At 45.4% G+C, this 12,747-nt stretch overlaps 2 protein-coding genes across 7 annotated transcripts in view; both read right to left on the bottom strand.

Annotated features, from left to right (window-relative positions):
• The window catches only part of RAD18 (RAD18 E3 ubiquitin protein ligase), a 30,425-nt gene extending 17,692 nt beyond the window's left edge, over positions 1–12,733 (bottom strand). For all 6 annotated transcript variants that reach the window (XR_010433337.1, XM_064667067.1, XM_064667068.1 and 3 more), the window contains exons 1-6: positions 12,611–12,733; positions 12,169–12,250; positions 9,518–9,579; positions 8,004–8,074; positions 3,965–4,317; positions 2,140–2,239 (exon numbers count right to left, since the gene is read on the bottom strand). Coding sequence is in view for 5 of the 6 variants with exons in the window: in XM_064667067.1 (XP_064523137.1) it covers positions 2,140–2,239; positions 3,965–4,317; positions 8,004–8,074; positions 9,518–9,579; positions 12,169–12,250; positions 12,611–12,670 (728 nt within the window). In the remaining variant the exon portion in view is untranslated. The remainder of the gene's footprint in view (positions 1–2,139; positions 2,240–3,964; positions 4,318–8,003; positions 8,075–9,517; positions 9,580–12,168; positions 12,251–12,610) is intronic.
• SRGAP3 (SLIT-ROBO Rho GTPase activating protein 3) overlaps positions 1–12,747 on the bottom strand; it is a 575,259-nt gene that overhangs the window by 437,978 nt on the left and 124,534 nt on the right. The gene's annotated exons all lie outside the window — the stretch shown is intronic.

Genomic DNA, 12,747 nt, shown 5'->3' with positions numbered 1-12,747 from the left:
CAAAACTTGAATTAGGAGAGTTTTCAGCCTTCTGGGAAAACGACTTTCAGAAAAATAGTCATGTACCTGAAGGCAGCAGTTCCCAGCTAACAGAAGGGTGGTTTGGTGACACAGAAAGTGACATTAAAGAGAATTAACAGTGCTCTCAAAGGAATGACATCTAAGTCCAAAGTTTACTCCTTCCCACTGCCTTCTGTCAGAAGAACTCAACATTCCTGATGCAGCTGGGGAAAACATCTTAACTACAGGAAACTGCCAGATGAAATTCAAGAGTATAACTTTCTACTATAACTTTTGTCACCTAAAACGAGCAGAACAGCTCCTTCTGCACAAATTGGCTCAGGCTTCTCTACACCTCCTGGTGAGATACTCTCAAACTAGGAAACAAAGGGACCAAAACCCATCAACTGCCTTGCTCATCTTCTGCAACTGCAATAATTTATTGGTTACAGAGGAACAGCATTTTATTAGACACTTTTCGTTCTGCAGCAAAACAAAGTTCAGCTGTACTGCTCTGGATTAGAGAGCAGTTAACAGCTTTCCATGGTGACAGCAAGAAATTTATTTCAAAGCTATTCAGCACTTTCAACTTATCACATTGAAAATAAATTTCACATTGAAAAAAAGGCTTATACAAAAATTGTTATTAATTCATTTGCTCTCATCCAGCCCCTGGGGCTCAGCTGGCAAAAAGAAGATGGATTACCACAATACACTCTTCAGGGAAACTTTTTTCAGATTCTTTTGGGAAATATAAAAAATGTCATCGAATAATTAAATCTTTTGGAAGCCCTGCAGAAGCTTGGTGTGTATTCCAGTTCACCAGCAGCACGACCTAAAGAGTGCCCACAGCTTTGCCAGCAGCCACAGGAAAACAGCTCGCAGCAGGTTTGGATTTGAATGTTGGTGGGTTTTCCCCACCTTCGAGAGGTGCAGTGTTCTCTAGGAACACACACACATGTTGGAATTACCCTTGTGAAAGTTTGGGGGGCTAAATTAGCAGTTCTGCCAAAATACTGCTCAGCCATGTGCTCCTGCTTTGAGAATAACAGAGCTCCCATTCCTCAGAGAAGCACTAGGGATGTGCTGTTACTGGAACCAAACATCACAGTCATAAACCACACCCTGCCAAGAGCCAGCATTTACCCCAGAGAGCCAGTCCCTACGGGGCAGTGTCTGGTGTGACACATACTGAAGGTCTAAGCAGCCTAGAGATAAAATAAGCAGAATTTAAAATCCCGTTAGGGACATGAGCTTGACACCAAGGAAAGATCTGGCTTTTATGTGCATTTATTGAGAGCAGAGAAAGCACTAAAAACATCCCAAATGGAAATTAAAATATAACATCAGATTTCAATATTAATTTATGATTTTTCAACTTCAAAAGTCCTTTAGCTTATATATTGCTCTTTAAGCATGACTGGGCAAAACAAGAGCTTTAACATAAAATTACTTTCTAATTCAAGTTTCAGAGGACTTGGGAAAATAAGCATTGCAGTACAAGCCCCTCCCATTTCTTCAGCCTGATCAGTCAGAAATAATAACAGCCTACATTTCTGCTGTAAGTAAAACAAACTGAAATCTCCATTTCTGATGTGAACATGGCGACCGTGACCAATGCTGGGGCAGGGGCACAAAGCCAAAGGAATGCATCAATCTTATGGAAATTAAGATCTTCAGGAAACTTGAACAGCCCCACAGTGAGGAGAGAAAGGTGCAATTTTTATTCTTTAACTTGACAGCTATTGAAGCAAATGTCTCCTGGCCCACCTGAAGTGAGGGAAGTGATTCACTCACTAGGTGAGAAATGGGAACCGGAGTTACCCAGAGGGAATGTCAATGCCAGGGAGCAGAATGGGGACAAGAACAGTGCACAGACTGAGGGCTGCTCCCTGTGCTGAATTCTTTAAAGCACTGGCCAGTGTTTTCTTGCCACTAAAAGCCAAAAAGTAATTCTACTGGCAATCCACATGCTTTCTTGAGAGGCCACAATGCCCACAGCGTTTCACAGTGCTCTGTGCAGCAGGTAAGCCAGAAACAAGCACAGCCCACTGCTATTATACCCCAGCAACTGAGAGGAATTTCAGCAGAGCACAAAACCAGCCACGAGCACGGGAAAGTTCTTAAAGCTGTCCTTACCTTCGGAGGCTGTCCTTCTTCTCCTCTCTGGTCAAGCAGCTATCCAGGTGCTTGTTTATATATTGCTCTGGAATAGCCACCTCACAAACAGGACATTCCACTGAAAGCAAGCAAGAAGGAATTTACTAGTGTGGATACAACAGCAAAAAGCAAATGTTTTCATCTGAGAGAATAATTGCTGATTGAAGAAAATGAAAATCCAGAATTCCAAATGTCTTGTTTGAAAAGATCTGGCACATCTATCCAGAATCTTCCTTTTTAGCTTTCATTTTCGTCCCACAGCACTGAATTCCCTCTCTATGTAATATCAGAGTGGCTCTCATCTTCCCTGCAGACAGATGGAATCAAATCCCTAATAACCTAGACTAACACACATCCTACAAGAAAACCCAAGGGCTAACAGAAACAGCAGCAGATGTCCCTGTTAATGATTTCCACTTTTGCAGTATTTCACTCCTAAATAAAGGAGGCTGCTTCTTTTTGACAAAACACTATAGCACCGCTTTTATTCTTGTTAACATCGTGTTCCCAATGTATGGTTCTCAGGACAGTCAATCCACAAGTTAACTCAGCCTCACAGGAATCCCATGATCCAGCCAGGCCCCCCACTCATTTCTGGATTCTGTGCCTGGGCTGGAGGCTCAGGAACATCCCATGGCACAGGCCCACCCCACTCAATCACTCTTGCATCATATCTGCAAGAGGCACCTATAAACACTGCCTGTCAAGGCAGACAATAAACACAGACTTCAAACATTCCTCTTTAGCAATCAGATTTCATCACAAATGGCTAATTTTGAATGAACAGAATGAGAGTCTTTAACTAACACCCTCTATGTCAGTGTGAGGGAAGCCAGCTCTGATTTAAACAAAACAAAAACCAACCTCTGAAATGTTGGTTTTTCACAACTGTGAAATATTGTGGGATTTGAGAGCTCTCTGGTAATACTGCTCTGCAACTCCTGACTCCCAACCACGCCATATTCCAAAGGTTAAACACCCCAAACAGTTGGGACAGTAACAAAAACCAGGACAGGTTTCCCATGGCTCCTTTCCTGGCTGTGATACATCTTTAAGATAAGGATTTACCCAGCTAATGAATCAATATGAACTTCAGAATCGAATACATTGTTAAACAAAAGAACAGATAAATCGGAACTAATAAGAACCAGGGTTCTACTCCTACATGGTCTTTTATTTTAATTTAGGCTTTTAGCTGGGTCAATAGGATGGCTGCCAGCACATCAGGACTAAGAAGATTCTGCCACTTTATTGTGGTTTATTAGTATAAATGGGCATTTTCATGCTTCAAAATAAATTAACCTTAATCCTGTGGAATTACAGAAGAATAAAGCAGATGACTCTTTTGGAGAGTGTATGAACAGGAACATTAACAGAACTGCTGCCATGTTCACTTCGAGTTTGGACTCACCCCTCAAATAACAAACACATTATAAAATAACCTGCATCTGGGTACTCAAGGACACAAAGGCAGAATGAATGTTGGTGTCTGTCTAGTCACTGGGAGAAGGAGAAATTGCTTCATTTTTACTGAATAAGTCTGTTGCACAACTATTGTTTTTCAGCATTGTTACTCAAAGCAAAGGAATCTGTAAGTGCTGAATTCCATTTCATTCCTTGTCAGCAGCCCAAGTTTCCTCATCAAGAACATGCTTGGAGCAGAGCAGGGCCAGTTAAAGGGGAAGGAGCTGCATGTGCCAACAGGGATCAGAACCAGGCAGAGAAACGGGATGAGTGCCACGGACTGAGGGTCCTCTTACACACACAGAGAGAGCAGGGCATAACCCAAACCTAAACAACTCACCTTTCTTGACTCCTTTGACCACAGATGTAGAAGGCTTTTCATGACTTTTGGTGCACTCAGGACTCTCCTGGGATCCTACTTCACTGTCTGTATCACCAGCCTCTGCAGAAGTGCCATGAAGGTCACGGTGTTCCTCAGTTCTGAAAGTCCCCTGATCAGTCCCTGCCAGGCCCCCTGCCTTTGCCAAGGTGCAGACTTTGTCCTTTCTCAAGAAACTGTCCATCACTGGCAGCTCCTTTGACTCTGGCTGAGAAGCAGGAGCCCTGCCATGGCTCTGGGCAGCTGGACTCCTGCTGCAGGCCAGCGGGGCCGGAACCGCGGGAGCATCCAACACCAGCTGGAACAGCTGCTGCCTGGGAGCATCCAGGAGAAAGCATGCAGTTATCCACGTTGGACAGTGCTGGGGTTTTTTGGAGAAACGACAATGCAAACTGATGGAGTTTTTTCCCCATTCCTTCTTCCCTCTCCCCCTTGCTCACACGCAGCACTCGGGGATTGCCCATCCCACAGGAACCTGGACCAGGAGCCAGCCAAGCCTCACCACACTCTGCAGAACCTCAGCACTGTCTTCCTGATTTCAAACAAAATAAATTGCATTTTGCAAATGCAATGAAATGCCTCTCAAAAGTCACATGGAACACAGCAGAGACCCAAGAGCTTTCCCCCTCACTTGAACAGAAGAGCATTTTCAAGCCAGAGCACCTCAAACAAGGTGTCACCCAGCTGTGACAGAGGCTCCTGGAGCCAAGGGCCCAGCAGCAGCCACTGCCATATTCCATTGCTCTGTAGCCAAATGCCGTGGCTTTACAGCTCTATGTGACACAGTTCACTGCAGCTGGGGTGACAAAGCCCCTGAAAGCACACAGCTGTGGCTCCTCAACTTGCAAGATTTTTAACTGGGGAACACTAAATAACAGCAGAAACAATTTGGATTCCCATTCCTTTAAAAGGAGGGGACTGTGAGAGATATTCCTACAGAATGTGCACACCACAGAAGTCTCTCAGAGCACTTCCCTGAAGCCCCAAGGCCCACTGCCCAAGGAGAACCAGCTCACTTCACATGCAGGGTGTTGGCTTCACATGAAGGCAGCCAGGAGAAATTTGAACAGAAACTTCAGATTCTCTAGTAACAGTTGGCTCAATAAAATACAACCTCATCTAAGATAAAGAAACTGGAAAAACAGTACAAAACTCAATCTATCCTAACAATAATTGAATAACAAACATTGTTTTAATTACACCACTGGTCTACAAAAAATCCTGGGAGCTTTTCTTCATATTGAAACATAAAGACTTGGGAATAGACTTTCCAAAGGGATCTGATCTTGGCACAGAATCAGTGGAAAGAACATCAGGACGAGAACTTGAAAACTTTTTTGCCAAAACACACTTTTTTTTTTTGGTGGGAAAATACAGAAAACTCTAGTACTGAATGCAAAAGAGGAGAGAGCAGTCCCAGGCTGGCTTTTCCCAGAATGTGGTATTTTGGGCTTGTGAGCAGCTTCCCTGGCTGGGTGATGACATCTAGTGGTCCCACCCCACAGATGGAAGAGCTGGGACACAGCCCTGAGCTCTGGGGTAGCACTTTATCACCTGCCACACCTCCCTCAGCCCCAGTCCTTGTCAGCAAGGACTACTTTTCTACCTATGCAACTGTAACTCTAATTTCTATTGCTAAATTTTCTAACAAGGTGATGCAAAAACTTACAAATTTTATCAAAATAATCTCTTTATTAGAGGACAATGAAATTAATTCTTTACACTTCACACAAAACTTTACACTTATTTTTGAAGACACTGGCCTTACTGCAAGTGATAAAAGTTCATAAAGGGACAGCTGGCACAAATACTGCTCCTCATCTTTCTCTCCTGACATGTCCAGAGCCAGGAATTCCATCCCAGAGCACTGGCAGGTGAGGGAAAACAAAACTGCTCATGTCAATGCCCCCCCTGAGCTCCTGTGCCCCTCACACAGGGCACTGTCCATTCACACCCATTACAGCCTGGTCAGAACTGCTCCTCTGCCTTTCACACTGAATAAAACATCGACGGGCCATGAGGAATGACAGGACACCTCCACTTTCACTGGGAAACAGGACAGCCCTCTCCCTGGATGGGGAGGGAGCAGCATTCCCACACATCACCCCAAGCACACCCACAGCAGCTCACCCTGCAGACACTTGGGCACAGGGTGTAAAGCAGAGTACAAACGGGATCAGCACCTGGCCCTGGCTGGAATGATTCCTATTCCCTGCACACGCTGACCTTGGAGCACAGCTTGCACTCTAGGTACCACCAACATTACCATTTTCTTCCCCTCCAGGCCTGACTTAAGGAATGGGTTTGCACTTTGTGAAATGCTGAGAAGATTTAAGGCCTAATTTTCATAAACACTAAACCACCCAAGGCTCAAAGTCAGGTCAGGACAGACTTGATCTCTGAAATGTGCTGAGCTCTTCAACCCCTGAACTTTGGATTTGTTTTGGGGAGGGCCACAAGGAAACAAAGCAGATGGGGAAGCAGGGGGGAGACAGAAGATTTGTCCTATACCAACATCATCAGGGCAGAAATCAGCAATGGGGTTCTGATTCAATGACACTCATCTCACACACTGCTCTCTGGCCAAGCTGTGTCCCCTCAGCCCAGGACATGGCAGAGCAAACACAGCCCGGGGGGTGCCCAGCACCTGACTCATTATCTACACTGCTCTGAGGGGTCTGTCTCATTAGAGCAGTCATTAGTGAGCCTTCATCGTGGGGCCTTTCCCACCCAGCTCCAGAGCAAGCCCTGTGCCCGCTCCCACCCACCCCAAACGGAGCAGGGGACAGGGCACCACCATCCTACTGATCCCACCTCATGGGAGACACTGGCTGAGCTCCAAGGCACACAAGGAAAGGTTATTAAACTACTCTCACTGCTAAGATTTATACTGATCCATTAAAGCAGCCAAAGAAATTAATGTTTAAGATTCAATATCATAATGGATCCAAGTCAGCACTACTTGTTCCCTACAAAATTAGATATTACCAAAAAAATAGTAATCCATTTATCACTAGGAAGCACCAGAGTTCAAGCTAAAACAATGGAACTGTAGGATTTAAATTATTCAAATAAATCACTTCAATCTAGCAGTGGTCATGTAGGAGATTAGATCTATCTACATTCTATGGTTTTCATCACAGAAAAATTCTCTCATGAAACAAAGTCATCAACTGAACTCTGCTTCCTGTCACTTATGAAGCCAGGTCTCATTGACTTCCAGCTTCAAGTTAATTTCAGAGAAAAAAATGAAAGTGCATTTATCTCCCAAAGACACAGGAATACCCACAGAATCCCCAGCAAACACTGAGCTGCTTCTCATCAAAAGGAAACAGATAATACAAGGAGCCTCATGCATCTACTGTGGTGAGAACTTACCAAGTCAAACTCATTCTGTTGTTCCTGTCTTTTAAAGGGATGAAATAAAAAATGAATTAAACAGGAAAGTAGCTAAGAAACCCAGGTGAAAGCAGAGCACTCCATTACTTCTCTTCCCCAGGAAAACTCACATTTGTGGTCCTTCAATACCTATGTTTTTCCCAGCCAGTGACTTCACCAAGAGAATTCTCTTGCAAGTTGATTGTTACCACTGGACAAAATCTTTCTGTTCAGAATTTTCCCTGCACACATAGCAAAGATCTTAGCAGAAAATCTTTATTACCATTATTTTTCTCACAGAATCCTGACATATCTGCTTGACTTCCTACACACTGGAAGAGACTGCAACTTACAGGGCAGTTAACCAGAACCAGGACCAAAATAAGCTTGTAGAGCTTCCACACCTCACCAAGTGGGCAGCAACCTTCAGCCAGAACCCTGTAGGATTTCTCCAAAAGTGTAAATATCCATCTTTGACAATGTTTCTGTGACACCACAATTGTTTTGCTCAGTCCTCACACCACTGCTCTCCAAGGACTCCGAGCCTGGTCACACACAGGCAGTCTCTTCTTTCCAGCTGCCAAACTAGAGAGAGAGAGTGGTCATAAAATTACATCAATACCTTGCAGAATTGAAGCTCTTCACTAGATCATCTAATGTTCGGTTGTTTTTCAGGTCAGATTCCGAGACTGCCTGTTGGAAAAGAAAGAGAGAAAAAGCAAAAACAAACAAACAAACATTCAAATGCAGTGAAAACAACAAGTGCCCAGAAAATGTTCAAGTGATCAATAACTTGCTACTTGGCTCAGCGACTCAACTACCCCCACTAAAGTGCTATGAAAATGAAGATGTATAAAGGGTAAATGCTTTTTCCTGAAAAATATGTCATATTAAAATAACTGCCTGAGAACTGTAAGTCTGGAAAATTAGGGTAATAGATAAAAATGAAGCATAAAGCCAAAGGAACAAAGCCCAGCATAGCCAGGCTCCAACAATGGTTTATTGTAGCACAGGTCTAATTATTTTGAAAACCAAATCAAGGATTTTATGAAGGTGATAAGAACGTTAAGCAACAAAGCATGAAAACCCATGAAGGGAAATGTTAATCTTCTGATTATGGAATTAAAATATGAAATATGAGATGACTTTGTGCATTCAATTCATTCTTTTGAAACAATTTCTGATTTTTATCTCTGTCTCTCTGCTCTTCTTTTTAACAAAGCTTCCCTTAGTTTTTCTCATACCAGTACCTGTGAGTTTTAAGCAGGTGGCAGTAAAATGTACTTCATCAAGTAGTCTGCACTTGTTTGGATGTTTAAAAACTGGCAAAGCCACAAATAGATCCATTTTCCAGTCTTGAAAGGTCTCATTTGTTTCATGCTTTAGAACACAGACCAAAATTACTCCTGTTTTGCCAATATTCCTGAAGCACCATTCACTTGTTTGAGTTACTGTTTTTAACCACTTTCAGGAGGTCGATAAACCCCAATTGGCTTCAGGAGAAAAGTTAGATTAAGGCTTAGAAAAAATTGCATTTCATGTTCTTTAATCAAAAAAGGGCTTCAAGTGAGATCCTAATAACAAGCACCTGCAGAGCAGCTCAACCTGCCTCCAGTGCTCTGCACGCTCAGCCTCCTGCTCCTGGCAAACACCTCCTCTCCCCAGAGCAGAACAGAGCCCTCTCATGCCCAAAAAGGCTACACCAGCCACTGTCAGGACTAGCAGGTTTGTGAACACTTTTAAAGACTCCTTGAGAGATGAAATGAGGCCACTCAAAATTTAAGTGGGAAATTTAAGTGCCTAAGTTTCAGCACTCCTGGTTTAAACGATGGTGTATTCTGACAAATTAATATTAAATGTTTTGTGACAGACTGTATGCACAGCCCTGAGCCAAACCCCAGGCTTGATGCTCCATCCGCTTCTGCCTGTGCTGACAGAGAACAACTCTGGAGCAGAAGAATTCCAGCTGTAAGAACATCCCAAAGAGCTGCCCAACTTTGCCCAAGGAGCTGCTCACCAAACAGAAAGGTGGTAACGTGATCACAATTATTTAGCACAGTCCAAAGGGAAAAGCTCCTGAGATTTGCCAAAAAAATAAACAAAAAAACAAGCTGAGGGGGAAAGAAAAGCACTTACCACGCAGCATGTTGGACACTGAGTTTTGTAGGACAAAAACTTGCGGATACAAAGGGAACAATCTGGAAAAAAGAAATATGTCATTTTAAAGAAGGCATTCTTCCAAAGACAGTTTCAAGTCCTTACTTGTGTATTTTCTTATTGTACAATATGTGCAAGCTATTCCACAATACACCAATGTTGAAAACACACCATCTTTCCATGGAATTGAGATTATCATTGTAGAAAAAAAAAACCAAACGTATTGTATGCAAACATATCTCAGTACCCAATGTCAGTCCCTCTGTCAAAAGATGATGTTCATTTCCTTTTGTTTCCCAGTGCAAGACAAGAAGACCTTGGTCAGCCAGCACCACTAAAGCCATGCTTGCACTGCTCACTCCCCCCACACTGGGTTTTTGACATGACTAATGTGGGACCACTTCCATCTTCCTGCACAGCCCCAGACACCCTCTGTCTCCTCCTCTTCCCAGGCTTTTCTGCCCCTTTCCAAAACCATACCAACTTGTTAGTGAAGGAAAAGGCTAAACAGAATGGAAGCCAGCACTGGAAGGCTGAGAGACAGCTTAATGTTTCCCAGGGAAAGCAAGTCATGTCATCATCACAGGATGGTTCAACAGACTGTGGTGAAACATGCCATAAGCTTCATTTTGTCACAGTAGATTTCTGAAATTGTTCTACTTTGTCAACTGATCTATGAGCTTTCACAGCCACTTAAAGATATAAAGTCTCATCACTCTCCAGTAAAACAGACATTCACTCACTAGATCATTATGGGTCAGAGTCTCAGCATTTAACACTCAGCAGCAGCTCCCAAAGCAGATTTATATTTCATAGACCCTCTGGGAGTGAGTCTGAAAAGCAGCAGGAGCATTAATTGATCACAGACTGGTTTGGGTTGGGAAGCCCCATCCAACCTGGCCTTAACGCACCAAATAACACTTAAACCCACACATCCAGCTAAATACTCAAAAGTTACTATATCTATTAAGAAGTTATATGGGGTGGGAAATCCATAAAAAAAACAAATTAACTTTAACTGTATGAATATGAATGAACTGGCAGACCCAGCTTGCTGACATCCAGCACACCAACCCCAGCCTGCAGACAGAGCTCATGCTCCCATACCAGGTATAAGAAATCCCAGGGCCACAGTTCCTTCCATCCATGCTAGAGAAGACATTCACCTTCAGATGCCTTTATCATGTGAAAAAAATATGGATGGCACATCTATTCTGTCAGTAACAACACAGTCCAAAGCACCAGGACAGTTAAACAACTACTGTCACATGAGCTACTGAACACTCCCAACACCCAAGGAGCAGAGGAGGAATTTAAGTGGCTACAGGTGCAAACACATCAGAGGGATGTCTAGAGACCCTGGAACAGATCAGTAAGAAAATGAGAGTCAGCAGAAAGGTTTGCAAGCAGACATACTTCATTTTCATCCATTCACAAACAATTACTCATTAAAGCAGAGGGCTTTTGGCTCCACTTGTCCAACCTCAGTTGACTCAAGAGATTATAGAGACAAGCAACTGAAAGTGCTTCAAGAAATCTTGAGCTACTGTAGAAAACTTGGACCTTCTGCAGTTTGCATGGGGAAATAAATGTGTAATCTGTTAAAGAAAAGGCAGACAGATTCTTTCCAAAGTTAAGGGCCTCTGAACCCCACTGTGTCACCAGCGAGTAGAGAATTTCCAGTGCTCCCCACCACAAGAATACTGGTTTCAATGGTGAGAGCTTTGCCAAGCTAAACTAAACTTCACTGCCAAACTACAATGACCCTCTTCATGGAAGGAAGGGGAAGTGCTACAGTTTCTGAAGCAAACAATTACAAGCTTTTATTTTAACATGAGAAAAGCTAACATATTTCCCTCTAATCTGGCTTTCAGCAAACTGCTTGGGTCCAGGTTCCAACAGATATCAGCCCAAGGCAGGCGGAGCAGCATGGAAAATTTTAGCTCATAATGCTCTCCACATACAGCTTTGCTCCACCCTCAAGATGTTATGAAAGATATTTCAATGGAGACTTGTAGAAATAGGCAGCGTTTTAAGTGCATTGATCCCGATGCCACGTGTTTATGCTGCAGCAGGAACTGCACGAGGGAAGGTTCTGGCTGCTTCCATCTCACAGACCTTCTCACAGCTTCCATCCCAAGGAGAACCATAGAATGCTGGAATGGTTTGGGTTGGAAGGGACCTTAGAGCCCATCCAGCTCCACCCCCTGCCATGGGCAGGGACACCTTCCACCAGCCCAGGGTGCTCCAAGCCCCGTCCAACCTGGCCTTGGACACTCCCAGGGATGGGGCAGCCACAGCTTCTCTGAGCAACCTGTGCCAGGGCCTCCCCACCCTCACAGCAAAGGATTTCTTCCCAATATCCTATCTAACCCTACTCTCTGTCGGTAAGAAGCAATTCCTCCTTTTCCTGTCACTCCAGGCCCTTGTCAACAGTCCCTCTCCATCCTTCTTCTAGGCTCCCTTCAGGTCCTGGAAGGCCACAATTATGTCACCCTGGAGCCTTCTCCAGGCTGAACAAACCCAATTCTCTCAGCCTTTCCTTACACTTCACACTCAGGAAGTTCACACAGGAGGCAGCAGGACTGGACAAGTCCCACCAGAGCAACAACCCCCCCCAGCAGACTCACAGTTGTGGGAGCACTGCGGGATGATCACGGCGATGCTGAAGTAGTCGAAGCAAATCCCACAGCGCAGCAAGTCATCCACGTCCTGCAGGGAGAGCGGGGTCAGCCACGGGCACGGCACGTGTGCCCGACACGGGGGAGCGGTACCGAGCGGGGGTGCCCGACACGGGGGTGCCCGACACGGGGGTGCCCGACACGGGGGTGCCCGACACGGGGGAGCGGTACCGAGCGGGGGTGCCCGACACGGGGGTGCCCGACACGGGAGGTTCGCTGTGCGAGGGGGCCGCTCAAGGCCAACGGGCTCGTGGGGCGAGGGCGGATCCACCGGCAGCGCCGGGATGTGCTGCCACGGCCTGCTCGCAGGGCAGAGGGGCCGCTCCCCGGCCCCTGGGCCCCGCTGGCCCCCGCCCGCCGTCCCGCCACCCCCGGGTCCCGCCGCACGCACCTTCAGCGGGGCCAGGCTCGGCGGCCAGGGCGGCTCGGGCAGCGGCAGCGCCAGGGCCATGGCGGGGGGGCCCGGTCCTGTCCGGCACGGCCCGAGCGGACCCGGCCCCGCGCGCTCACCCCGCGCGCCTCCGCCCG

This window comes from Pseudopipra pipra, chromosome 11 (assembly GCF_036250125.1).
Source record: "Pseudopipra pipra isolate bDixPip1 chromosome 11, bDixPip1.hap1, whole genome shotgun sequence".
Lineage (NCBI taxonomy): Eukaryota > Metazoa > Chordata > Aves > Passeriformes > Pipridae > Pseudopipra > Pseudopipra pipra.
This window is presented reverse-complemented; position numbering and strand designations above follow the sequence as displayed.